A 24,209-nucleotide genomic window follows, 5' to 3' on the forward strand; every position below is an offset into this window, starting at 1 on the left:
GACACGTGGTCGGGCCGACCAGGCCCCGACGGGGATCGAAAACCCCGAAGGGCCACCGGAGCTCTTCAAAATTCGGTGTCGATCTGTTGTAACTAACTCGATACCGAACGCAAACAATACCGTCGAATTTTCCGAGATTCTAACTATCTTTCCGATCCGAAACGCAGAGCGAAAATGAACACGTCCGAACCTGATGGCGGAAAGAAAACAATCTAAGATGGAGTCGACGCCCATGCGCAATGGAGCTGAAAGGGGAGGAGTACCTCGATCTCGTGACTCGAAAAGACTTCTTCGAAGGAAAACAACTTGTAACACTCCGAGCCCAACACTAGATGGCGAGATGTGCAAAGCATGTGTATCTGCAGCTACACATGCCATCGAACATATATATATAGTAACAGTTTGAACTCGACCATATTTTCTATGTTGTGTTTCCTTTTCTTGAAAATGCTGTTACCCAGAATGGGCCACTTATCCAGAATGGGCCGCTTTCTAAGTCACTGTAGACTAGACACACATCAGAGATATCCTAGCAGGTAATATGGCCTATTGCATTGGAGGCAACAGTAGCATGTTTAATGCAATGCATGGTCACAAAACAAGCCACGTCTTTAGAAGTGAGTGACCAAGATTTGCAGGACTCCTTCCTGCTGAAAGTCTCCATGTGGATATTCATAATGCTACTAGTGAGGCTCTTTCAACATATGTTACATCTGGTCATTTGGAATCGTAGCCATCTAAAAGAATGGCACACTGCATATGTTGGGGGGCTAAACCCTTAAATAAACCCACAGTATAGTAGGCTACTAATTGTCGAGTTATCGGCAACTTCACAGGGTGAATAGATGCTGAGGAAGTTATTACATTTCTGTTGTTAGAATTAGACAATTAGCAAGAGGTGAAACAGCAGTGGGTTTCATCACAAGAAGTATGGTCTGATAAAATTGTGGAAGAACCATGTGTCCTTGGTGACTGTACCTGAGGAAGAGATCCTGTACATACTTCGAGGGAACACAAATGATATTCCTTAGCACCATGTCAATAACTATTCTCAGTTCAGGTGGGACCAGGAAAAATGAATTCAGTCCACCCCAATTGGTGACACCTGTGTTGGATGGGTGTGGAGATAAGTGTGGGACAGCCCTCTTGGAGAGGGGACTGTGCTGTGACGTGGAATTTATTGTAGTGTCAAGACGTCAGTATAATTCTGTAGCACTGTCTCTCATTAACTGCTGGTTCACGGGTACAATGAGTGATGGCTTTTGTGGAATAGACTGCTCTCCGGTCACCATAGGTTGTACAATATATAAACTCCCCGTTTTCCTGGCCCCATCTTGAATGGACAGTAAATGAAAAATAGCCTTGCCTTGATGAGCATGAAGGACCAAGAGGTCTATAAATGTAACTCTGATACACCCCCATGAAAGAAGCAGCATACACAGGGGCGGCTCCTCCACAGGGGTGACGAGTGTGAGGGGGAGTACTCAGCACTCCCCGTCAGAGAGCGTGTGTTTGGCTGGCCGTCTGAGGCCGGACAAACACACATGCGCAGAGGGCTCTCTCCAGCCTAGCAACTGTTTTGCTGGGCTGGAGAGAGCCTGCACAGGCTCCCAGTCTGCCTGGGAGCACCCTGGCTGGGCGCTCCCAGCCAATCCTGACGCTGCTCTAAGCAGCGCCAGGATTGGCTGCAGGGCAGGCTGGGAGCCTATGCCTGCCTGCAGCCAACAGAGAAGCAGGACGCGGCGTGGCTTTAAGGTAAGTTTATTTTTTAATTCAATTTTATTGATATATTCTCCCCTGCCACCCCCACTGCGCGCTCCATCTGCCCCACCCGCCCCCTTCAACACCGCGAGCCGCTTTACTTCAACACTCTGCAACAGTCCAAAAAGAACAGGGGATGGAACACGTGGCCGTGCTATTTTGCCAAAATGACTCATAGAAAAACTATTTTTATACAATATTATCAGAGCAGCAGCAAAGGTCAAGGGATAGATTACGGAAGTACCTCAGGAGCGCCAGGTCCATTTTCACCTGTTTTTTGTATTCATGTGGCACTTCTACAGACACTTGCATAATCCTTCTGCAACATACGTTGTGCAGACACACATTACATCCTCACAAGATGAGAAGGAGGCATTCCCAGATTTGCACAGGGGTGTTGCCCCATGCAAATGAAGGAATGTTTTGCCAGTCTACCCTCACCATTTTACAGATGCAAGTGCATGGGCAAAGAAGCCTTGTGGAATAATGTTACTGGTGCCCACTTGACAGAGTCACATATTTAATGTGCCCCCATGGATGCCCCTGAAAGAGGGCACCAAGCATCCCATTGACCACCAGGATCCTTCATAGGGGGTGCTGAGTTTGACACCCTCCTGGAAGTCTCCAATGGCAAACCAACTTTGCTTGCAGTTACACAAAGACTGGCAAAAGGTTAGTGCATTAGTTGGACAGAGTTTATTACTTTAAGTATTTGGATGCATGGTCCCTAACAGCAGTGGGCACACCTAATAAGACTATATACCAGAGCAAACTGGTGCACACATTAATCTGTAATCTGTCAGCAGAACTACAGTGCTTTCTTTACCTGCTACTTTGTAAATCAAACAAATTATTTTACATCAAGCTTCAATAAAGGCCAACTATCAGTCATTGCCCTTATTTCGTTCCTGTTGCCCTCATTATATTAACTTAATCTTTTAGTTATACTCTTCACATGAGGGCAACCAATCTCTAGCAATTTAATTCAAAACCAAAATTGGTGGATTTTGTACTGAGAAAAGATTTTTACTCAGATTCTCCAGCAGACAACATGGGTATCATATGGACAACGGCAGCATAGATTTGTTTCATACAAAAATTGGCATGCAGCAGGAAGTAGCAGCAAATGAGAAATGTGAATGGGTGTTATTTTGGAGACATTTATTTTCAAGAAGTCTCTGAGCAAAGGCAAAACAATGTAAGTGAATATATGCAGCATGTGCACTGGGGTACAGGCTTGGCCAAATCTCTCTCCAAGACCTAGGACAAATGCTTGTCCGTGCCCAGCTTTTGGAAAGAGGGATGGACAAACTGAAACCAATTGCATTTTTAAATGCTTGTTTTATATAATGCCTTCTGTTGGAAATGGCCCTTTCTGCAGGGTTATCCCCACACGTTTTGCCTTTCTTCTCCTATATTTCTGATCCTCTTTTTGTTGGCCTCTGGGCACTTTACACTGCTAAACAGTGCTAAAGTGAATGTGCCCTCTCCACGAAAACTGGTATGATTGGCTTACACCAGTTTGGCATATTTAATTTACCTTTAAGTCCCTTGCAACACAGTATACCATGTACCCAGAGCATGTAAATTAAATGCAAATAGTGCGCTTGCAGCGCTGACTGCACCACCCATAGAAGTAGCTTTTCAAACTTGTCTCAGTCTTGCCACTGCAATGCCTACATGCACAATTTACTGCCTCATTGACTTGGCAATAAAAGCTACTTGCCAAGCCCTAAACTCCCTTTTTTCTACACCTATGTCACTCCTGAGGTTGGCCCAATTAGCCCTGTGGGCAAGGTGCAGTGAATGTAAAAGGTAGGACATATATTTTTATGTATTACATGCCCTAGTAGTGACAAATAGCCTATTCAGTTTTTCACTAGTGTGAGTGCTGCTCCCCTCATAGGTTTATATTGGAAATTCCCTTATATGCCTGAGTGGTAATTTCTGATCTGTGAGGAGTAGAGTGGGCATGTTTGATATGTTTGGAATGGTAGTGAAAAATCATGCTTACTGGTGTTGGTAGATTTTTCATTACTATTTTAGAAATGCCACTTTTAGAATGAGGGCATTTCTCTGTGCTTATAACTGTAGTTCCATGCAGCCTGACGCCAATCCATGTCTAGGGCATAGCGGCAACTCCACTTGGTGCATTCTTCCCAAACAGCCTTCACACAGGTGTGGTTGGGTGCAACAGAAGAGGCACATGCATACTGATAGTCTTCCTGGGCTGGGGAGAGGGAGGGTGGTTCACACCTTACATGTGAATAGGCTGTGTACTCACCTCACACAATGGGCTAATCACCCCCTACTGATGTCTGGGCTGCGGTTAAAGAGAGTGTTATGCACTTCTAAGGGTTTTTTCAAGTTACCTCCACATAAAAAACATTTTGAGTATAAGTACAGGGGCTCTTGCCCCACATTTTCAGAGCACTTTTGGAATTGGGACCGAACCACTATCTGAAGGACTCATCTGGACTGCTCTTCTGTACTTGCCCTGCCACCTTTTGCTGCTGGGTGGCCTAAAGGACTTACTGGGTGGCTTTTCTGCATGTTGCCCTGCTGCTAGCTGTACCCTGACATTGGACTGCCAAGTCGCTGTAGTGCTATCAGGACTGGGATCATGCATTTTGTTGTGCTGGTCTGCCTAACCACTCCTGCCACTACAAGTGTTCTACTACCAGTCTTCTCCCAGGGGCCCATCGCATGGAGTGTGTGGGGTGCTGCCCCTGGCCCTACCACTATAGTGCTCTTTGACCCTCAGTGCATGGAAAGTGCTGTGTTTTGTGACATCCCTTGAGATAGTTTCAGCTTATGGTGAGTGCTTCATTTCCCCCTGGAGCCCGAGTCATCATAAAGGGGCGCTGTATCATTGCAGAGTACTTATTGCAGGATTGACGTGTTCTCATTTAATTATTATTGCACCTGAAGACTGTGTTCATTGGGCCTTAGCGCCCCTTGAATGGGAAGGGAGCACTTTGCCTCAAGGGGATCAGAGAGTTGCTCAGGAGGCTGCTGAAGCCCGGTGTGCTGCCCTTTTTCTGTGAATCCCGAGAGTGGCAGGAGGAAGCTGCTATTGCTAGGAGCCACCCGAACAGACTAGTGCATCACCCTGCAGGGCACGCAGATTTCAACCAGGTGGCCCGACTACACCAACACTGTCGCTGCTCTCGCCAGAAAGAGGAGCCTACTACAGTGATTGCTGCCAGGGAGCCGGACTGCATTCTCCCTAAAAGGAGCGCAGCAGCATTCTGCCCAGGAGAAATGAAGGCTTGGGAAGAAAAAGAGCTCCTTTGGTGGGAGGCACAGCCGGGCTTTACGTGCCCCATAGGCTGCAGTGATCCCCAGTAGCTGGCCCACTTTCAGAGCTGTACTCCGTGCTTGGAGGCAGCCGCACCCTACAGCCCTGCTTCAGGGAGGGCCCATGAGGGTCCCCCGCTCCAGCCTATATTGTGTGTGCAGTCCCCCATTGGGCCGTACCTGGTGGGGGATGCTACAACACGCTGCATTCCTCTTGGTTGAGGCCCTCGGCAGAGGCCCCTGGGGGTTACCAAGAGACCTGTCACATTTCACGAAGCTGGGTTACCATAAGACAACTGGAAGGAGTGTAGGTGCTCCTATACCATTCATGGAATCCCTGAGTACTACATGACGTGTAGTAGGAGGGCTGTCTCCTATGCCCTTATGGTGGTCCCTTGTGATTTCTGTATTGCTAGTGCTAATTGGTGAATTATGAGCCTTTCTTCCCCTTATCAGCTGTATTATGTACTCTAATGCTTGTGAAAATTAGACTCTTGGGGGCATCAGGGCAATGAGTATGGACACAATTATTGCAGGATGTGTGCAAACAGTATGTTTCATGCACATAGGCTGGCAGTGCAGTATGGGCTGTACTACTACAATATTCGATGCTCTGATAGCATGCTGTCTATTGTGTTGCCTCTTGCATGTCCAGAATAGCAAGTACCATTCAGCGGTGACATGAGATGTGCAATGTTTACAATTTATGTTGTTATGGTCTATGTAATTTATTTATACTATAAGACATATTTTGATATAATCCAGTGTGGAGTCTCTTTTGTGGTGTATTTATTGTGTCACTGATGTGAGTGTGTTGCACAAATGCTTTACACATACTTATGGGGATAAGCCTGGCTGCTCTGTGCCAAGCTACCAAGGGGTGAGCACAGGTTATCCTTGGTGTGTAACTAACTTGCCCTGACTAGAGTGGTGGGCTCTGTCTGGCTGAGGTGCATACCCTAGCCAACCAGAAACCCCATTTCTAACATCTGCTCTAAGTGGCTGGTCACCCTCACATATAATGAATATGGTAAGTAGAAGAACTTTTGTAATCCATTTCAGAACTATGTACCAGGACATAAGCATGAACTGTGCCTGTAGTTATCACCTGATCTGCAGGAAAGTTGTGCAGCAGCTGGCAGATGGTGTTGTGGTACTGGAGCTGCCAGCGACGACGGGCCCATGCCACACAGTCCTCCCATGACGTTGGCTTCTCTTTCACCAGGTGGCTATGGATGGACGTCAGGATCTCCGAAGACTGGGCACTCGGTTTCCTGAGGATCCGTGCAAGAAAATCAGGGTTCCTGCCACCAGATGAGAAAAGGGAAACTGTTGAAGATGATCTACTGTAGGGGCCGGCAAAATGGAACACATCACTGTAGTATAATGTATTGTGAAGGGGTAGGAAGAAAGAGGCAGAGGGTACACATTGACAAAAACCTAGTACAGAAGGGTTTCTATCATCAGTGAAATAGGATACTGTGGGACAAGCTACCCAGAGGAAGTGGGAATAGGGTGAAACTGGGAACTAAAAGGATCTCTGGCAAAAAACCTACGCACACCAGACCCATATTGCACCAAGACGGGAAACGGAGCAAGCAAGCTCTTGTGGTGGAAAGTGAGGTGAAGGGTGAGTGAGGAGTTAACTGAGTGGGGAGGATCTAGGGGCGTAACGCAGGTCCCTGCAATGCAAGGGTGGGGGTCTTGCCCTTTAAAGGGGGAGGGCATTCAGGCCAAGGCCAACGAACATCTGTGAGATATGAGAGACTCTGAGGCCCCTGTTCACATTCTCTTCTGATCTCGGTTTCCTTTACGGATCTATTTTTGTTTTACTATATTGGTTACAATTCATACTTTTCATAGATAACTCTGACAATGAAATAATAAAATATTCCAATATTTCGCAGTCCCTCACAGTACCCAGAAGCACTATTTGTCTATAGCAGCAAATCAGCAGTAAAACAGGGCAAAGAGGTCCCTGCTATCAGACACAGAGGGGGAGATACATAAGAATACAGTACAAGGGGACACCATTGCAGGATTGCAGCGAGAGAATACAAACAACAAGCATTGTCAGTCCCGATAAGTCTGGTTCATAACCAACAGTGCCTCTTCAATCACTGTTGTCTTTAGGTGTTCAGTAACTCATCATGCACGCAGTCTGTCACTAATCTTTGCATTCATGCATCCATTCATCCATGGACTGACCAATTGACGCACTCACTGCATAATTAACCCAAACTGCAGAAGCCTATGCAAAATAAATTAAAAAAACAACAGAAGTAGAAAAAAAGAGAAATATGTCTAAAGATGATAGGCATACTATAAAAATAAGTAAAACGACATTATACATACCATCAGCCATCTTGGATTGGGATTGTGCATAGTGTATCACTGTTTAAAGTTTAAAAGGGACCAAGTTGCTTAGAAGGAAGGTTTCGTCAACTTGGAACTGTAAAACAATAATAAACTGCACAATATCATTCCAAGATCGCACTGTCAGGAATTGGAATGGTTGAGCCTTATCACACAAACAGAGACCAATGAGATTATGGAGAACCTGAAGATGGAGCTGAAGGCGATACACCAGCCATCTAGTGTATCACTGCTCGGACAGGAGTTCCTGACACGTGACTTCTACTTCTGCATCAGAGATGGTCCACGTGCACAAGAAGGCATGTAATTCAGTTACTCATTGCCTGCAAACCGTGTACTTTGCTAAGGTGTTTCCCTGTCGTTTCTATTTTTTTTCCTTCTGCCTTTTATTCCTCAGGTTTTTATTGTTTTTCCCTTACTTGATGCCTCGGTTCTGTTCCCCCATCTTGGATATGAAGGAAAGCTGTCCAAGAAGGAGAAGGAAGCTTTGTTTCTGCTTCCTTCCCCTACATGTATTGGCCCTCGTATTAGTGGCTGTTGCCTGGTGTTGGGAATGTGTCCTGGTCTTAGACAACAATCAGAGCACTACTGGCGGGAAATATTGGTAAGTGACTCCCCAACTGGTTCACTGCTGTGCTAACATAATTTCTATAGTACACATCCTATGTCCTTTGTCTCCTGGGTATCTAAGGTTTGAGTTCTTCACAGTATGTTCTTACCCTGCAAATGTCACTTCACTATGTGGAGGGTTTCCGAACATCTTCATCAGGAAAGTCTCTGAAGAAGGCTGTACACACTTATCTTGAGAAATGCTGAGGAGGAGGTCTATGAACACCAACATCGACAGAGATGCTGACAAAGTTATGTTTCTCTTTCTTTCCTATCCTTATTCTCTCTACGAGCTATCTATAGTGTTTAGCTGTATAACAGCCACATTTGTGAAGGCAAAAAGGGGTTTGGATCAAGTGGATTCAAAGCTGTCTAGTCCTTGACAAATACAGAGTAAACATCACACTTAGCGACCATCTTGGTATGGTATTGTGCATCGTGTTTCATTGTCAAGCTATAATAGCTGACAGTTTGGTTCTGAACGTGATGGTGATCTTGGAAGGGCAAAACGATGATACAATAAGGGCAATACCATTCCAAGATGGCCGCCCAATTTTGATGCACTTGCCACGCAGGATGAGTTGTACTGACAATTAAATGAGCTTGCTGCTCATTTAATGGTCAGTCCAACTCATCCTGCGTGGCAAGTGCTCTGATTGTTTCCCAGGCAGCACTGACTGGGAAACTGCCCGTTGCTCTAAAAAAAATAAAAAAAATAAAAACTGAGAAGGGAGGAAATGAAAAGGATCTTAATTAAAGTAGGAAATGGCAATCTAAAGGAATTGTTCACCGGCTTTGGCACTGAAGTGCATTCATTTTCAGATATGCACATGTGCTCAGACGAAATGCCATCAACCATGGGGCAATAGAGGCAAAGGCTGAAGAGGGCTGACCCTTTGCACTACACACAATCTTCTACATCAAGGGTTTTTCAAAGGTAGTAACCAACACTTCATTTTTTGCCTATAACGGTAATCTGTGATCCGCAATGCAGCAAAATACTTTGTCTCAAAGCTTTAACAGTACAGTAAACACTACACCGATAAAGGCCTGTTGGCTTTAACATATCCGTTTCCCAATAAATATGACATGAATACTGCCATTATTACAATGTTTCATAATTAATGGATCAGAACTAAGGCATCTCACATAAATATCCAATGAACCAAGCAGGTCTATAGCTTTTATCATTACTAAACTACAAATTCGTAATTACTAATACCCAAAGTTACTTGCAGAATTATTTCACCATTACCAGGCAATGATTAATTTTTGGAATGGGCATTTACACACAGATTGACGCCTTATCACACCTATTTAATCATGTTTTAAGCCGTAACTAGGCCAGTTACAAGGCACATATTCCACCAACTTTTAGAAGGTGGAACTGTGCCCATGTTTTAATGAACCCAACAATTCTAGGTGCAGTAACACCTGCTAACTTGTAATGCAGTTTCAACTGAAAACCATAGTTTATGGCAGGGATAGAACTGCCATCCAGGTCATGAATTATTCAATCAATCAATCAATCAATCAAAAAATGTGTAGAGTGTGCTACTCACTCGTGAGGGTCTCAAGGCGCGGGGGAGAAACAGGGGGGGCAGGGAGGGTCACTGATCGAAAAACCATGTATTGAGCTTCTTTCTGAAGACCAGGAGGTCCTTGGTTTTGCGAAGGGCGGTGGGAAGGGAGTTCCAGTCAATAGTTGTCTGATGCAGAAATAGATTTTACCCATGATAACTCTATGTGGAAATTCTTCAAACAAAGTTTGCACCCATTTCAGAATGAGGTATCTTTAATGGAGCATGTTGGAAGGAGCAAGTGATGGTGTCAAAGGCTACAAGCAGGTCAAAGAGGTAGCGGTGACTCTGCTGCTATGGTGGAGGACCGACGCCCCACCCCCCAACTCCCCCTCAGCAGCAACAGGTGAAAAATGAAAAATAAAAACGATAATAAACAATGTTTTTTTATTTTTCAGGGGGTGGGGTCACAGGCGATGACAGCTCGCCCCTAGAGCATGGATCAAGTACATGTGTTCTTCCTCATCTTTGTTCTTCCTTGTCTTTTTTAAATGGACTGTTTTTATTTTACAAGGGTGTCAATGCTATTTACTTTCCTACCTTTATCACAGGCATATACCTTCTTATTTATGTTGCTTTCACCCTATTTGCTGTCTCTATTGAAACTTCAGTTACTTACACCCACAAATGTACTGTAGGAGGCTGGACTGGCTTGTAGTGAGTACCAAGGGGTACTTGCACCTTGCACCAGGCCCAGTTATCCCTTATTAGTGTATAGGGTGTCTAGCAGCTTAGGCTGATAGATAATGGTAGCTTAGCAGAGCAGCTTAGGCTGAACTAGGAGACGTGTGAAGCTACTACAGTACCACTTAGTGTCATATGCACAATATCATAAGAAAACACAATACACAGTTATACTAAAAATAAAGGTACTTTATTTTTATGACAATATGCCAAAGTATCTTAGAGTGTTCCCTCAGTGAGAGGACAGGAAATATACACAAGATATATATATACACAATAGCAAAAATATGCAGTATAGTCTTAGAAAACAGTGCAAACAATGTATAGTTACAATAGGATGCAATGGGGAAACATAGGGATAGGGGCAACACAAACCATATACTCCAAAAGTGGAATGCGAACCACGAATGGACCCCAAACCTATGTGACCTTGTAGAGGGTCGCTGGGACTATTAGAAAATAGTGAGAGTTAGAAAAATAACCCTCCCCAAGACCCTGAAAAGTGAGTGCAAAGTGCACTAAAGTTCCCCTAAGGACAAAGAAGTCGTGTTAGAGGAATAATGCAGGAAAGACACAAACCAGCAATGCAACAACTGTGGATTTCCAATCTAGGGTACCTGTGGAACAAGGGGACCAAGTCCAAAAGTCACAAGCAAGTCGGAGATGGGCAAATGCCCAGGAAATGCCAGCTGCGGGTGCAAAGAAGCTTCTACTGGACAGAAGAAGCTGAGGTTTCTGCAGGAACGAAAAGGGCTAGAAACTTCCCCTTTGGTGGACGGATCCCTCTCGCCTTGGAGAGTCGTGCAGAAGTGTTTTCCCGCCGGAAGGACGCCAACAAGCCTTGCTAGCTGCAAATCGTGCGTTTGGCGTTTTTGGACGCTGCTGGGGCCCAAGAGGGACCAGGAGGTCGCAAATTGGACCTGACGAGAGAGGGGACGTCGAGCAAGACAAGGAGCCCTCACTGAAGCAGGTAGCACCCGGAGAAGTGCCAGAAACAGGCACTACGAGGATGCGTGAAACGGTGCTCGCCGAAGTTGCACAAAGGAGTCCCACGTCGCCGGAGACCAACTTAGAAAGTCATGCAATGCAGGTTAGAGTGCCGTGGACCCAGGCTTGGCTGTGCACAAAGGATTTCCGCCGGAAGTGCACAGGAGCCGGAGTAGCTGCAAAGTCGCGGTTCCCAGCAAGGCAGCCCAGCGAGGTGAGGCAAGGACTTACCTCCACCAAACTTGGACTGAAGAGTCACTGGACTGTGGGGATCACTTGGACAGAGTTGCTGGATTCGAGGGACCTCGCTCGTCGTGCTGAGAGGAGACCCAAGGGACCGGTAATGCAGCTTTTTGGTGCCTGCGGTTGCAGGGGGAAGATTCCGTCGACCCACGGGAGATTTCTTCGGAGCTTCTGGTGCAGAGAGGAGGCAGACTACCCCCACAGCATGCACAAGCAGGAAATCAGTCGAGAAGGCGGCAGGATCAGCGTTACAGAGTTGCAGTAGTCGTCTTTGCTACTATGTTGCAGGTTTGCAGGCTTCCAGCGTGGTCAGCAGTCGATTCCTTATCAGAAGGTGAAGAGGGAGATGCAGAGGAACTCGGATGAGCTCTTGCATTCGTTATCTGAAGTTTCCCCAGAGACAGAGACCCTAAATAGCCAGAAAAGAGGGTTTGGCTACCTAGGAGAGAGGATAGGCTACTAACACCTGAAGGAGCCTATCAGCAGGAGTCTCTGATGTCACCTGGTGGCACTGGCCACTCAGAGCAGTCCAGTGTGCCAGCAGCACCTCTGTTTCCAAGATGGCAGAGGTCTGGAGCACACTGGAGGAGCTCTGGACACCTCCCAGGGGAGGTGCAGGTCAGGGGAGTGGTCACTCCCCTTTCCTTTGTCCAGTTTCGCGCCAGAGCAGGGGCTAAGGGGTCCCTGAACCGGTGTAGACTGGCTTATGCAGAATTGGGCACATCTGTGCCCAAGAAAGCATTTCCAGAGGCTGGGGGAGGCTACTCCTCCCCTGCCTTCACACCATTTTCCAAAGGGAGAGGGTGTCACACCCTCTCTCAGAGGAAGTTCTTTGTTCTGCCATCCTGGGCCAGGCCTGGCTGGACCCCAGGAGGGCAGCTGCCTGTCTGAGGGGTTGGCAGCAGCAGCTGCAGTGAAACCCCAGGAAGGGCAGTTTGGCAGTACCAGGGTCTGTGCTTACAGACCACTGGGATCATGGGATTGTGCCAACTATGCCAGGATGGCATAGAGGGGGCAATTCCATGATCATAGACATGTTACATTGCCATATTCGGAGTTACCATTGTGAAGCTACATATAGGTAGTGACCTATGTGTAGTGCACGCGTGTAATGGTGTCCCCGCACTCACAAAGTTCAGGGAATTGGCTCTGAACAATGTGGGGGCACCTTGGCTAGTGCCAGGGTGCCCTCACACTAAGTAACTTTGCACCTAACCTTTACCAGGTAAAGGTTAGACATATAGGTGACTTATAAGTTACTTAAATGCAGTGTAAAATGGCTGTGAAATAACGTGGACGTTATTTCACTCAGGCTGCAGTGGCAGGCCTGTGTAAGAATTGTCAGAGCTCCCTATGGGTGGCAAAAGAAATGCTGCAGCCCATAGGGATCTCCTGGAACCCCAATACCCTGGGTACCTCAGTACCATATACTAGGGAATTATAAGGGTGTTCCAGTAAGCCAATGTAAATTGGTAAAATTGGTCACTAGCCTGTTAGTGACAATTTGAAAGTAATGAGAGAGCATAACCACTGAGGTTCTGGTTAGCAGAGCCTCAGTGAAACAGTTAGGCACCACACAGGGAACATATACATGCACACCTATGAGCACTGGGGCCCTGTGTGACAGGGTCCCAGTGACACATACATATAGGCCACAAACCTATGAGCATTGGGGTCCTGACCAGCACGATCCCAGTGACACATAACAAACATACTGAAAACATAGTGTTTTCACTATGAGCACTGAGGCCTGGCTATCAGGATCCCAGTGAGACAGTGAAAACAGTGACAAACACCCTGACATACACTCACAAACAGGCCAAAAGTGGGGGTAACAAGGCTAGAAAGAGGCTACTTTCTCACATGTACTACATGCTACTCCATGCCACTCTAAACCACTCAACGCCACTCTACTCCACTGCACACAATGCCACTCTATGGCACTCTACTCCACCCCATTCTATTCCTCTTTAAGCCAATGTACTCGCCTCTAATCCACTCTACTCCGTATGCCACTCTACTCAGCTCTAAGCCACCCTACTCCACATCACTCTACACCAGCCCACTCTATGTCACTCTACTCCACACAGTGCCACTTTAAGCCACTCTACTCTAATACATTCTGTGCCACTCTACTCTGTGCCATTCTACTGTACACTGCTCCACTCTACGCCACTCCACTTTGCTCCACTCTTCACTACTATGCTCTACACCACACCACTAAGGTTTAGCCATGCAGAACAGCAGCCACTCAGATGCACAGCAGGGATAAAAGACAGTGGCAAAGCCAATAGCTCTCCCATTGGTGGGACCTATTGGCTTTCCAATGTTTTTTAGTCTGCTGATCTGGTCTTTGCAATGACCAGTTTCACTGCACCAACAAGTTTAGTTGCTTCAGAGTGAAGATTTTTTTACTTAGGTCTGGCTAGACCACGCAGCTGACAGTACAACATATTGTGGGCAGATCTATAAAACAAACACAGATTCGGCTTTGGCTTCACCATGGAGAATTATCCATCCCTCATGATATTGGATATTTTGTGTACCACTGCAATGCAATCGGCACTATTTACATCTAAAAAGTACACTGAATCGCATATTAAATGGTTTATCTTTTAAATAATTTCTATAAGGAAATTAATAAGTTTGGAGCTTTTTCAGTGTAGTGGGATTTTTAAAATGTTTTAATCAGATCTCAAAGTGCAAGCTCGACCTATATTGGCTCCGACAATGCTGGCCTGGTATCTACGGTCAAGGATGTGTTTGAAGGTTAGCAAGGGGATGGGGAAGGGCCTGTAAAGTGGACCAGAGAGGAGGGGGCTCCTTAGTAAGAACTAGTGATGAAAGAGGCACAAGTTGGCAGAGGCACAAGGCAGAGGATGATGTCACATTATCAGGAAATTAGGCCAAATAATGGGAGTAATTTCGTTGCTGGGATATGGAGCAGAATTAGAGATCGTGGAGGGGGTAGAGGGGATGGGGGGTGGGGTGCGGTCACGTCAGCGCAGAGAGGGATGTCAGCAGGATACACGGACAGAGGGGAGGCACTTCTGCACGAACAGATGGTGGCGGATACCTTATCAGGGACAGGAGGAGACAGAGTGGTACACCAGAGGGATCGTGTTAGCATTAACAGAGGACAGATGGGCACGGTAGCAAGATCATATACGGCGGGGGCACGTGGCAGAGGGGAGCAGGTTATCAGGGTCACCATGTGGGACTGGGACACGTGAGCACAGTGAGCGCGGGATTTTAAGAGATTGTTTGCAACCAATGTGGAACCGGATGGGACCCGCTCTGCAAAAAGTGCAGCAATAAAACACTAGATATGTTGGGTTTTTTCGTGAGGTCACGTGCTGCAGGGGGGGGGGGGGGGTGATTTACAGGGTCAGGCTGGCATATAGGATTATCAGGCAGTGCCCGAGGGACTGGTCTGACAGTAGGACATTTTTTTGGCTGTTTGTGGGCCTGTTTTATTACGGTCTGCTAGGCCGGTTTATGTTTTTTTACTATTGATTTTCTTGATATTAATACAAACGTTGCCTGCAGCAAGTTCAATTTTACTTACTCTTCCGTACCCAGCAAAACAGGTACACAGTGTGTCTTTGTAATTTAAAAACTGACTGTATTTGCAAACATGAGCAACTTTTTAAACTTATCTAATTCACTAATGGGGGACACTTTAATGATGGTGCATGGATCTATTTCCTGACTGAGTTTGACCTTGAGAGTTAGGTAAAGGCTGCCACGAGGGAGGGTTGAAGTAGAATCGAGGATGTTTCCTTCCGTGTGCCTAAGGCCAGTCACGCAAAGCTAGTCTTTAGTAAGGGGCCTCAGGCCAGTCATATTTTCAGCCTGCCTGGTACATCTGTAGGGGCAGACAGAGTGCCGGGGAATTTTCCCGAGTTATCAGAGATTAGATTCACGAGCTGCACATTCCACTCATTGGTTGTATCGCCCTCTCATAACCCGGAGAACAGAGCACAGCCTCATGAAACAGGCCTTCCCCTCAATTCTAAACATCTGACTGCTGGCCGAGGGGTACGGAGACACTGCGGCCTGTTCATTCTCCATGATTCCTGCCTACCGAGGAAAGGCTGGCGGGAAATCACGCTGGACACGACGCACGAGCTCGCCTGCGCTACTGGCTGCAGCCAACAGGGCGTCCTTTCACAGAAAACACTGCCGGTTTGTACCCGGGACCTGATGCCATCAGCTACTCGTCCCACAGGGCATTCAGACTTCGATTAAGCTTGAACTAAAACAACCCGTGGATTGGTGGCAAGCGCCTGTTACTTAGCCAGACCATGAACCAAAAAAAGCCGCGGCAAAACATTTCGAAGCAGAAAGCATTCTTTTGTTCGCCCGTGGCAATTTAAACTCCATGCACTGCCGAAAAATGTAATTCTGTATGCATGCATGTTTTTGTATTCCTGTTGTAAAATGAAAATAAAGTTTTTAAAAATATTTTTATTAGGTTTTCGTGGTTACAGACAAATACATCACTGTCTGTATAAGAGCACTTCGGTACACAATTGCCAATCCCGCGAGCTGAACAGTATGTAGCTGCAGTGGTGTGGGACATATGAAGCTCAGTGCATCACTGTAGGGTGGCGTACTGGCGTTCGAGTCTCAGTGCAGGTGTATAACCAACAATAAAGCCTATACTAAGCATTAACCAAAACCAGTCCATTGGTGGTCAGTTGCGAGGTGTTGCAACTTCGGTTCCCTCTCCTCATGTTGTGTGTCAATAGGCAGGGGACATCTGGGGCGTCTCCTAAAATGTCAGCTCAGTTTTTTTAGCGTGGGGCTCTGAGTCACAGTAGTCATTACATTACACTAAGCCTCTGTGGTAGGGGTGGCAAGGGTGGGACACCTTGCCCCTGCAGTAAAAGCAAAGCTGTCTTTCAGAACCTCCAGCCATTGATCAGCCAGGGGTGCTTTGCGGAGGCCCCTGGGTCTCTTCCATCTTGAGTAGTGATGACGCAGAAAAGGAAGGTCCGACATATATTCATACATATTGTGTAATCAAAATATATAATGAAGTGTGATTTTAGTAAAGAAAATAATGTACGAGGGAAATTGTGCCCTCGGGGTAGTTCGCCATCATTGTAAACGAGCTTTATTAATCATAAAGTATTGAAAATGTAGTAATCCGTAATAATCGCAAATATATGCCATGATTTCTTGTTTGAAAACTGTTTTGCTTAGCTTAAATTTAGTACAGGCTTTGGCCTAGTTGCCTGGTTTCAAATTCTAACTGCGTGTTTTTTTTCCTTGAACTAATGAAACATATATTCTTGCTTGAAGTTGTATTTTTCCAGTAGAGCTGACTGGTACACTTATCTCCAAGTTTTCATACTAGGCCGGGTTCATTCCCTTTGATACAAGGTCAGTCTCTGCAGGTGCGGACAATGAAGGTACAGATAGTAAAATAATTGGCAAACCATGGTACAATTTGTGTTCCAAGGCTCCAAGGACAGTGTATGCATAAATGAGCGCTAGTAAAAGACAATTTTCATTGGACAATTTGAAGCCAACCTATGAACCCTCCAATGGAAGACCCTGCAGAATTTGGAATGTTTCTTACTTAAACCCACCGGACAAAGAGAAGTCAGCCATTTTTTCCTCGATGCCAGTTTGAAGCCTGATGCCAGACTCCATTTTGGACGACACCCTGATGCCCTTTTCTCTATCAGAGAGAAAGAGACTTTAAGAATTCTCACCCTAGAGACTTTAACTTTGATTTGCCCCTTCTTGCCCATGCAGTAACTTTGCCCCATTCTCCTTGCCGCCGCAAGGGAGCTTGCCCTTAACTTTACCCCCTTGAAACTTGCCCCATGCTGATCAACCGGTACCTGAAGGACGAGGACTTTTCTTGAATGCTGATTGTATTTGGTAAATATGAAAGGATAAATGTATTATGCATTGTGTTTTTTTTCCTTTTAGGTACCAACTGCTATTTGATAGGGTCCTAGCTAGAAGTTTTTCAAATTTGTGTTGACTAAATTCGTTTTGCATGAAGCCCCACATGCCGATGCTAATTAGAGGTTACTCGAGGTATCCATTCAATGTACCATGCTAAATTGAAATCTTGTTATGCTGACCGAATGTATGCAATTAGTCAAATACAGTTAGTCATATTGGTGATTTGCATTGCGATAACAGAGTGTATCATTATTCAGATTTTACGTAGATTGCGTTTCTTCCGCCGTTATGGACAGCTAGTAATGTTCATATACATATATCAATTGGTTTTGAGACATATATATATCGTGCTAGCTTTGTTAATATAGGGAAATAAAATTCACTAACTTTTAATAAACTGGTGTGGTTATTCATGACTGAAAGGTCATGGTGCGCCGAAATACCAACTGTTATTGATTTCTGATGTGCTATATTGATTTATTAGAAGGGTATTGATTACCGATTACAATAGTTATTGATTATTGATCTAAGTGACTCGACTATTTAGGATGAGGAGATCCCGACTTGGTTAAAAGATTCACCGACCTCCAACGTGTCCAGGTACAGGTAATTTATAAGGGCAGGACGCGTTATCAGTAGATGGTAGCAGAGATTGATGGTTTAGCCCTTTGGGACCCCATCCGAACAATAGACAGAGTCAAGTTAGAATTTTCTTTGACAAAACAAGTTGGAGAGATGATGATGCCCTAAGTCCCCAATGACTTTCCCGGAATCTCGGAGCTTGCGAATGAGGAACATGGAGGTATGAAAATGGTCTCAGTGTTTCTAGTGACGGTATGAGTGAAGTTAGGGTTTTGCGCTTGCACAGCTTATCGCCGCAGATTAATTGAGAAGTTTGTGAGGATTTTAGGGGGGTTAAAAGATATTAGAGGAGTGTTACTCCAAAGGTGTGAGAGTAGGGAAGTCGTCGAACTTCATGTGTGTCTAGTGCTTTGAGCAGAAAAAATTGTCCACGTGGTTGTTGATGTTGAGACGGGCCCTGCGAGGTCAAGAGACTCCGGAGTATGTTGAAAAGTGTATGTGACACTTGTCTGATGTTGTGATCTGATCAGGTTTAATAGGTTGATCGGGCGTGGTCAACAAATCGGTATGAATGTTGCAGAGTGAAAGAAAACTTCGACTTTGAGATTTGACGAATTCTAAAGTGCACTAGAATAGTTCATTGATCAGTTGAGAGTAAAGTTTGCGGGTCAAATTTTGCTTGGGAAAGTGGGAAACCGAGAAAGATGGAATAACTGCCGAGGCTAGTGAAAAATCCCTAAGGTTTCTGAAGCGATTGTATTACCTTTCCTGTAGTAAACCGACAGATCTGTTTTATTCTTAAGGTTAAGTGCTCGCGTTATATTGCAGAAATTAGTTTATGAGTGAAGCTGAATGAAAAGAGGACAAGCCGCGGGACTTTGTCAGCCGCAGTGTGTGAGTGTGACGTCACTGGGAGCCGCGCTGGGATAGGTTGGTTGGTGAGAAGGGTCGTGCACGGATTGGACGCAGTCCGTGAAGCGCAATTGGAAGGGGAAAGGCAAGCGAAGAGTATTCCGGGAATTAAAGTCGCTTATTGGTTACATATTTTAGAAAAACAAAAGACGGAAAGATGAAATTTTTAAAAGCATTTAAGAGTGCCATGAGGGGAGATGTTTATATTAAAGCAAATGTAGGAGAAGAAACACCGCCTGAGGGTACACCAGCTTACATCGTCATTGAAGAAAAGGGTGTAGCGCCATGTCTTTGGTTAAAACAATGGTGCAAATTAACAGAGAAACATGGAAGTGTAGCGTTCCCTATCCACGGGTCGTTTAATCTAAGAGTTTTAGAAAATCTGAGATTTGCGCTACACAACATGAAAGTACCTCCAAGACCAGCACAGTTTGAGGCATTAGCAATTTGGGAGCTAATAGCTAGAAACCAACAACAAAAGAAATTTGAGACGAGAATAAGGAAAGTAGAAAAGACACTAGCGGATGCTAGATGGGACAGCACACAAAAGGTTTGGAGATCAGACGTATTGCAGGGGATTAAATTGTTTCCAGCAATTACTGATGAAGCGGAGACGGAAGGAAGGAAAGCCACCTATAAGACAAACAGGAGTCAGTCCAGAGAGAGAGAGAGCAATAGAAACTCGAAAAGGGGAGACGAGTCAGATGATGAGGAGTTCATTATACAATTGCTGAATGATCGCCCACCACCATACGTGGAAAGCGAAAAAGGCTCAAGCATTAGTACTGCCCCTCCAGAACCAATACAGGGTAATGTAACACCAAATTTGAGGATATCTCAGAGACCGAGCAGCTCCGACATGCCTTTCTCACCACGAATACCACGGATTCAGAGAATGTACCCAGACGTGCCGACATTGAAACCTGCTGATAACTATCAGCCACAGGTTCAAAGGCACTGTTGCGATGAGCATAATATGGGAATGACTTCTGATTCAATGGCGCAGGGAGGACAAAACTATCAGAGACCGACATTGATTCAAGCTGAATCAACACAGTTCTCGATGCCCCAAAAGCAGACACAAGAAGTGCGAGTAATAGAAAGCCAGTTAGGTATGCCAGCAATGATGGACCACAATGTGGGGATTAACATGCCACAGAATTCGGGGAACAGACAGAATCCAGACGCAATATCTTTACCTATCACTGTAGGTCCACCAGTACCACTGTACATACAGGCAAATTCAAGCACAATCGACCAAGGGTTAATGATACAGAATTGGACAGGGAGAAGATGTATAGAAACCACTCCAGAGACAACTCCGATAGCGACACTGCCAAATGGATCTGGGTCGTTGTCGGAATTTAGTCCAATTCCAATTTGTGCTCCGTCAACCGTGGTAGGGTCACATCCACCACTATTAGTACCATTAACCTCACAGACTGAAACATTACAGAAACCGTCAGTGGCAGTTGATGTAACTGCTACACTGATGGGATTGAACGCGCAACAGTTAACACAATGGTTCAACAGCCTGAACTCCCCACAGAGTGCATCTAGCGGGAAGGGAGAAGAATACCTGAATAAAATAAGGTTGGGCATGGAGGCAGATGAACTGGTTGAGGGAAGAATGGGTTTGAACAGATTAGAATCATACACAGAGGAAGAACTATGATACATGTGCCCTAGGATTACAAGAGAAGTAAGCAGCATACATAAGAAGTTACAAGAAATTGCAGACAGAAACGAGATCGATATAGTTAAGACTAAACACCTAAGCAGAAGTTACAGGTTAGACTTTGAGACAAAAGATTTTGAACACATGAGATCCGCAGGGATGAAAATACACCTTAAGGAGATACTGCAGAGTGCACAGGTTTGGAGATGTTTAGACAAGTGGGAAAGTAGATGGGTTAAGAAAAAGGACAAAAAGAAAGAAAATACTCCAGAACGGAATGAGAAAAAACAACAGAATGACGATCTGATAACTATGCTACCAATGAGAGAGACAGCAGGGGGAAAACTTGTACATGTACTGTGGCACAGGTGCGATATTCAGTCCTTTACGGATGACTTTCCCAAATTGAGAGAGAAGCCGATTGAGTGGTATCAACAAACAGATAGATTTGTGAAACTCGCGAAGTGTCTCTGGGAAGACTTGAATACTTTATTTGAAATTGTGGTTCCGGCAGATTTGTGGGAAGATTGTAAAAGGGCTGTAGGTTGGCCGACGAGTGAACCAGAGAGAGATAGGGACACAGGTGCGCCATCACCTACGGAAATGAGTTTGTACCACAAGGTGATCGAGCACTTGAAAACCAAGGTTGCGTCGAAAAATGTGGATTGGCAAAGGATTGACAGGACCGCCCAAGAGGTTAAAGAATCTATACACGCGTATTATGAGAGGTTGTTGAAAGCGTTTAAAAATTACAGTGGCACGGAAACGATTGAGCCAAAGGACATGCTCCATTTTGTGTTCAGGTTTGTGGAAGGGCTGAGACCCGAAATTAGCCAGATGATTAAATCGCATTTGATTTGTTGGCAGTCGAAGTCGATCGATGAAGTGTTGAATTATGCGAAATACTGCAGTGATGAGATTGAGACCAAACAGAAAAGATTCAAAGAGAAGGTGATGGTGATGCAGCTCAGAGCAGCTCAGACAGGTTTACAAGGTTTACAAGGTTTTCAACAACAGATGCCGCAGCAGCAGCAGCAGGGAAATGCTATGTTTCAGCCGCAGATGAGAGGCAGAGGCCGAGGAGGTTTTGTGAGTAATGGTCCTGATTTGAATACTGTTGTGATTCCAAATGGTATACAGGCAATGAAGAAGGTGATGCCATGTCACACGTGCGGAATCGTCGGGCATTGGAAACGGGAGTGCCCAATGATGGTGCAGGAAGGTGTAGGTCAGCAAAACAATGATGTCAATGCATTCCAGACTATGAGAGGACCGAAACTGAGAGGTCCAAACCCAAATTTCCAAAACAATATAAACCAGATGCAGTGTTTACAACCCATGCAACCGCAACAGGTGCAAATGCCCTGTGTGCAAATGACACAATTGCAGCCAATGCAACAGCAGTTCCCTATGGTACCTAATCAGCAAATGCAAATACCCTTAGCACCAATGAATCAGCAGCAAGCAATGCTTCCTCAACAGGTCACGGGTCAGGGAATGAGTCAAAATGACACAGTACACCAATTCCCACTACACAGCGAGAATGGAATAAACGATGTATGGGAGAGTGGAAGTTCAGATGAGGAGGGAAATTGCGTGCTTGTAGCATCTTTGGAAGTTGATCAAAAGGGTCCGTATGTGGAGGGAAGAGTTATGGGTCATCGCGTTTCATTCTTGGTTGACACAGGAGCTACACGTTCCACTGTTAGGAGCATTGAAGTGCCAAATTTGCCACTTTCAGGGAGAACAGTTCAAGTAGTGGGAGTAGCAAACAGGTACCTGACGAACCCAATCACAGATCCAGTACAAGTCAGAATTAGTAACTATCAAGGGTCACATAATTTTGTGGTATGTGACTCCAGCCCGATATCACTGTTAGGGAGAGACCTATTGTGCAAATTGGGATGTTCGATTATGTGTTCGAACAATGGAATTAGAATTCAGACGAGCAGTGATGGGGAAGAAGAGGACAGTGTAGAAGGGGATGAGAGGGAGACTGTCGATGAAGAGTATCCCCTGATTACCCTTTATCCGATGATCACTGAAGCAGACATTCCTGCTGAGTTACAGGAAACAGTCGGAAAAGAAGTGTGGGATATGACAGGAAAAGAGGTGGGATTGGTGAAAGGAGTGGAACCAGTGAAAGTGACTGTAAAACCCAATGTAACCTTTCCCCAGACCCCACAGTACCATATGGCACAAGACACCCTCATGAAAGTCGCCCAACTCATTGATGAGTTTGTAAAACAGGGAGTACTGAAAGAAGTGTTAAGCAGTCCATGTAATTCACCAATCATGGGACTAATAAAGCCAAGTGGAAAGGTCCGAATTGTGCAGGACTTGAGGAAAATAAATTACATAATAATAAAATGTTGCCCTGTAGTACCAAATCCAGCTGTGATAAGGTTTCAAGTCCCTCGTGATGCTGAGTGGTTCTCAGTCATCGACTTGTCACAAGCATTCTTTTCGGTGCCTCTTCACGAGGACAGCCAATTTCTCTTTTGTTTCAAATTCTTAGACAGAGTTTACAGTTGGTGTCGAATTCCTCAAGGGTTCTCGGAGTCACCGTCAATTTTCAATCAGATTCTAAAGAAAGATTTGGAAGCGTTGGAATTGCCATTCGAGTCAACCCTAGTACAGTACATTGACGACTTACTGATTGCATCCAAGACAGAAAGTGACTGCACAGCCGACACCATTGCCCTATTGAACTATTTGGGAAGGAATGGACACAAGGTGTCTCCTTCAAAATTACAGTTCTGTCAGAAGAAAGTGAAATATCTGGGTCACCAAATAGAGAAAGGGTCACGGAGAATAATGAAGGAAAGAATAACAAGTGTACTTCAAATGAGTCCCCCAAAGACGAGGAGGGAGGTGAGGAAGTTTTTGGGAATGGTGAGCTACTGTCGCCAATGGATTCCCAACTTCTCAACTCTAGCAAAACCTTTACTGAAACTGACCCAGAAGGATGCATTGAATGAAATTGAGCTGAAAGGAGATGAGATGGATGCTTTTATTGAATTGAAAGAATGCATGTGCAGGGCTCCAGCTTTAGGTATGCCTGATTACACAAAGCCTTTCACATTGTTTTGTCATGACCGTGATGCATGTTCCTTGTCTGTCTTGACCCAAGCCCATGGTGGCGTAAACAGACCAGTAGCATATTTTTCAGCTACTTTGGATCCGGTCGCAGCAGCACTGCCAGGGTGCTTGCGCGCCGTAGCCGCAGTTGGTATCAGCCTCACTCAGAGTGAAGGAATAGTGATGGGACACCCTTTAACAGTCATGGTCCCTCACTCAGTCGAGATACTTTTGACACGTTCCCGAACACAGCACATGACGGGTGCTAGACTCACAAGGTACGAAACAATAATTCTGGGATCACCTAATGTGCAGCTGAAAAGGTGCACTACGTTGAATCCAGCAACCTTGTTTCCCAGTGAAAATGCTGAAATTGAGAACGCTGAAGACATCGAGCATGACTGTCTTCAGGTGACCGGATTTTGTACCAAACCAAGACCTGATATCAAAGACACCCGATTGGAAGAAAATGATCAAATTATTTTTGT

At 45.3% G+C, this 24,209-nt stretch overlaps 1 protein-coding gene across 4 annotated transcripts in view; it reads right to left on the bottom strand.

Annotated features, from left to right (window-relative positions):
- The window catches only part of UBA7 (ubiquitin like modifier activating enzyme 7), a 912,980-nt gene that overhangs the window by 552,382 nt on the left and 336,389 nt on the right, over positions 1 to 24,209 (bottom strand). For all 4 annotated transcript variants that reach the window (XM_069206847.1, XM_069206846.1, XM_069206844.1 and 1 more), the window contains one exon: positions 6,170 to 6,365. In XM_069206847.1, the coding sequence (XP_069062948.1) occupies positions 6,170 to 6,365 (196 nt within the window). The remainder of the gene's footprint in view (positions 1 to 6,169; positions 6,366 to 24,209) is intronic.

This window comes from Pleurodeles waltl, chromosome 9, assembly GCF_031143425.1.
Source record: "Pleurodeles waltl isolate 20211129_DDA chromosome 9, aPleWal1.hap1.20221129, whole genome shotgun sequence".
In the NCBI taxonomy this organism is placed as follows: domain Eukaryota; kingdom Metazoa; phylum Chordata; class Amphibia; order Caudata; family Salamandridae; genus Pleurodeles; species Pleurodeles waltl.